This window comes from Gossypium arboreum, chromosome 13 (genome assembly GCF_025698485.1).
Source record: "Gossypium arboreum isolate Shixiya-1 chromosome 13, ASM2569848v2, whole genome shotgun sequence".
In the NCBI taxonomy this organism is placed as follows: domain Eukaryota; kingdom Viridiplantae; phylum Streptophyta; class Magnoliopsida; order Malvales; family Malvaceae; genus Gossypium; species Gossypium arboreum.
Window position 1 is genome coordinate 122,885,705 of NC_069082.1, and position 5,011 is coordinate 122,890,715.

Sequence of the window (5,011 nt, forward strand, 5' to 3'; positions counted from 1 at the left end):
ATTTTTCGATTAAATAACAGAAAGACAGTAATTACTAGTACTTTTAGTCCTCGTGGGAATGATATCTTTGCTCGCTGTAGCTATACTATTAATTGATAGGTGCACTTGCCTTAGTCAAATTTTTAGTTAATTTACGACTGCATCAAACATTGTTACTCTCAAGAGATCCCTTACCCCAAAGTTTCTCCCTCAAAGAAAATATTGGTTCATAGGATAGCTCAACGACCATATAGATACCTTCCTCCCCTTCGGTTTCTTTAAAATGTACACTTTTGGTATTCTAATCGACTTCCGACGAGCAAGAGCCACCACAATCTTCATTAATAGGGAAAAAAATCTTGTTTTTTTATCAATATATTAACAAAACTATTTTATAAATTTCTTCAATTACGTTGATTAAACCTTAACTCAATTAAATTTTTTTTATTATAACAATTAAGAGAATGTTGATTTAAGCGTATTTAAACACTTAGTGGAAAGGAAGTATGGGTCTCAACAGAAATCTGAAATGTTATTTTCAGTACAAATCTAAACTCATACAAAAAACATTAATATGTTTTTTTACTTTCTAGTTCAAAATTTTTTTTATTTTTTTACAAATAAGCCTTCATAAATAATGACTCAATAGAAATCTGAAATGGGGGAAATGATATATTTCGATTACTACAAAGACGATAGCCACATAAAATATTCAAATTCTATGTAATTTATTGAACCATATTAAATTCAAAAGGTAAACGACTACAATATTTGGTCGACATAACACAAGCAAAAATTGAATTTGATACACCTATATATCCCAAGAAAAAGAAGGCACTAGATCTAGAGAGCACTGCAAATAACATCCTTAGGAACGAGACGCTTTAGTAAGCACACGAACTCTATTTTCAATATCCTTCAAGTTTTGATTAACCAACAAACCTACCTCATTCAAGTCCATCGCATTCAAACTTTGAAATATCCCTTTTCCACTCAAGCTTTCGAACATGACTTTTTTCAACTCTTTCTGGCGGTTCTCCTTGCATAGTTTCCAGAGCTGCTGATTAGCTTTGGCTATGCTTTGCTCGAGGAAACTCTCTTGGTTAACCATCTTATTGTTTCGTATCGACTCGGGCAACTTCTTGAACTCGGAAAGCAACCTTCGGGCATCCACGTGGGATGGCCATACCTCTGGTTGAGAGTCGAAATCAGGAGAGTGGATAATAGCATAAGCCTCAATCCCACAAAGGGTAGTGAGTTCATGCACCTTCTTCACCAAACCCTTGGTTCTTTTCTTGTAGGTAGTTTTCCTTTTTGAATCATTGGTAATGTAGGCAAGCTTCATTTTCTTTCTAGACATGGAGAATTGAAGTCTCAGTTTCTATGTATTTGGTTGCATGTTACGCCAACAGTGTGTACGCTTATATATGGATATTAGAGGATTGTAGAGAAGAAGGGATGCATCACTTGTCCTCGCTGGACACAAATTAATTTTGACCTAAAAAGGAAATGAGAAGACAGGTGTTTAAATTCCAGATATGATACCAAATTCATTACCATAGTAGCTGTAATTTTAATGTAGACATTAAATGCATAAGTATGTTTTGGGTTCATATATCTGGCTGTCAATTGCATATTTCTTATTTCAGTGATATATACCATTTATGTCACAAAAGTCCAAATAAAATTTAAGATATTTGGGTTTGGGCCAACTAGAATAGAAAACTTAACCCAATACTTAACCCAAAGACCAGACCGACACTAAAGACTTGATAAACAACACCAGTGCTATATATGAATTTAGAGAATAAAACAAATATTTACAAAGAGATACAAGCTATTGGGTAAAAGTAGCCTCCACAAGGGCATCAAGACTCATATGGGTTACACTCAAGCTTCCAGGCCATCAAAGTTGTGTGCTTTGTTGATCCATTGAATCTCAATGTATTGCCTACAAATGGTATTTCGTTAGTTAGAGGTGGGATCAACATTGATATTTCAAAACAACTCTTATACATTTTGGATATGAGAACAACTGCTTCCTTGTAGTAATATGCCTGTACACTTCTTTATTCCACATTTTCAGAACTGACTAAACCCATTTTCAAGCTATCTCGAATAAGTTGGGAAAAAGAAGGTGCTGCACCTAAGAAGCCAAGAACTAAAAAGACCTGTTGTGACAAATATGTCTTGTCAAATATGAAGAAATCAGAGTGGGTCGATGGTTCTATTTCAGCAGGGGAAGATGAAACAAAGCTGTGCCTTGGATTGAACAAAACCACTCACTATTCGTAATTTACTTAGATATAACAATTGATATATTATATGAAGTTAAAAGTTTATGTCTACTAACTTATATCTCACACTATAAAGTAAATTCATATTAGTTATAATTAATTGTCACTAAACTAACTATAAATACGACTAAGGCAAGCGCACCTATCGAACAATAGTATAGTTATGGTGAGTAGGGAATATCGTATCCACGAGGACTAAAAGTACTAGTAATTACCATTTTTTCTATTATTTAGCCGACAAATTGGAGTGATTGTTTTTAATCTAAATTTACTAATCTAAATTATCTAATAAACCCAACAGAGAATGAAATAGGAAAATAATCAAAGATAACCAATGAGATAGACAATATCCAAGAAAGAATCCACCTAGACTTCACCTATTATTATGAATCTGAATTAAACGATTTATTCACTTGTGTCTTGATCCGTAGAAATCCTTAAATTATATTAATATTTCTTTCGAGAGTAAGAACAACTGACTCTAGGTTTATTAATTGAAATCTGTTTCTAATTAAAACCCCTAATGTCGTATTAACTCGATCTATGGATTCCCCTATTAGATTTGACTCTAATCCGGTAGATTTATGTCGTCCTATTTCTAGGATTGCATGCAAATCCACTCAATTATGCTAGATCTACTCTTAAATAAGGACAGTTGCTCTACTAAAATAAGCACATTAAACATGAATTAATATCCCAAAAATATTAAAACACAAAATAAGCATACATAATTGAGAACAAGAATCAAGTATTTATCGTGTAAAAAAAGAAATTAAATAATAAGATTTATCATAGGTTCATCCTCCCTACGTATCTAGGGAATTTAGTTCATAATCCTAAAAAAGAACATCACAAAGTTAGGACAACCACAAGACATAAAGAAACTCAATAAAACTTCAAAAAAGATTAAATGAAGATATTCGATCTTGAGGGAGATTTGTGTCCAAGTTGATTCTGATGGCGTTCTTCGAGTGTTTTCTTCAATCTTCTCTGATTGCTCCCATAGGTCTTCTTCTAATTGGTATTTATAGACTTTAGAATGCTCAGAAAGCCTAAGATTTGGTTTTTTGCGTGTATCTGGGAAGCAGGTTGCGAAATTGACACGGTCTGGCACATGGGCGTGTGCCCAGCCCGTGTGGAAATGCCCAGGCCATATAGATACTGAAAACAACTCTTTTTGTCTGATTTTGGCTTTTCTTTCGCTCCTTCCACTCCCATATGCTCACCTAAGTATAAAAACATAAATTTAAAGGATTAGGAGCATCAAATTCACTAATTTAAATAATAAATCATCAAAAAACGCATCAAGAATGAGATTAAAAATATGTTACTTTTATGGCTTATCAATAATATTTATTTTAATTATATAATTTTTTTTGTTTAAAGTAATTTCACTTATTAAATTTATCAAAAATAAAAGGGATAAAAAAATATAAGGATTTTTATGATTCCATCCCATTATTTGGTTAGATTTCTTGATGCAAAAGAATATAAACAAATATAAACTAAATTTGATTTTAGTGAATAAAATGTTAAACAAAAGATTTTTATAATATATTTTATATTTAATTTTAAAAGTATATAATTTATTGTATTTTTACACTACATTTATTAATTTGTGTAAAGTATAACCAATGTTTAAGGTAAATATTGATAGTTAAAACATGACTTTTGTGTTTAAACTTTGATAGAAGCATTGATTTTGTAGTAGATTCTGATCAAATATTTTGTGGATATCTGAGTCTAAATCTACTAGTGTAGGAATGTGGATTCTGATAATAAATTTATGAGGGAGTCTATATGCATCCGCTCCAAATTCGAAATAAATGGTAATTTTTGCATCCGAAATATCCAAATATTGTCTGAATTCATAATATTTGAATCCACAAAAAGTCAAATATCCAATCCACAATCCAAATTCACATCCCTAAATTCCACTGTTTAACTTAGACCAACTGACCAACCTTGGCCCTCTGGCTATTTGGTTCGTTACACTATACAAGTCCTTACAAATATCAAGTGCAAAATTTTAAATTTGAACAGCCACGTCTGCTACTAACATAGAATTAACCAAAATATCAAGTGCTAACATACTAAAGCTACGTAAAATCTTATTCTTTCTATACTTTCACAGACCCATAATAAAAAAGCAAATAGAATAAAACCATTTATGAGAATAAATCACAATTCACAATCAATTGTTTACCTTTTTGGAGAGCATATGTAATGAAAGGATTAATCACTGCTATCAACAATGAATACCTTATTAGCAAAAAAAAAAAAAATAGAACCCTGATGAAAACTTTGAGTTCAACATGTTGTTAGATTTATGATTATTCTGAAACCAATCATAGAAGTTTGACGAGAAGAAAGCCAATTCTCCTTTGCAATCATGCATTCTCAAACAGTATGGTCAATCCACTCAAGTAGATTACACAACGAAAATTACAATATGCATAAGAAGACTTGTTCTTGTTAACCCTACATGATTTGTATTCAATCTATTAAGAGGTTGATTGGCATTTAATTTCAAATTCACTCTTAATCTAAGGTAAGAAATTTTGTTTGACGAGTTTCACTCATTTATTATAAATTATTCTCGCAACAAGAATCATAAAATGAAAAAAAAAAATAGTCACTTGTAATAGATTTTTCTATTAATCGTTCAGTGAATTGATCCATAAATCTGAACTGTAACAGAAACATTCAAATGCATTTTATTATCTTTATCTTAT

General features: G+C 31.5%; 1 protein-coding gene across 1 annotated transcript; it reads right to left on the reverse strand.

Annotated features, from left to right (window-relative positions):
- Window positions 1-637: 637 nt before the first annotated feature.
- Window positions 638-1,454, reverse strand: LOC108462597 (agamous-like MADS-box protein AGL80). The gene has a single exon (XM_017762528.2). The coding sequence runs from the start codon at window positions 1,337-1,339 to the stop codon at window positions 848-850; it is 492 nt and encodes a 163-aa protein (XP_017618017.1). The 5' UTR covers window positions 1,340-1,454; the 3' UTR covers window positions 638-847.
- Window positions 1,455-5,011: the final 3,557 nt, after the last annotated feature.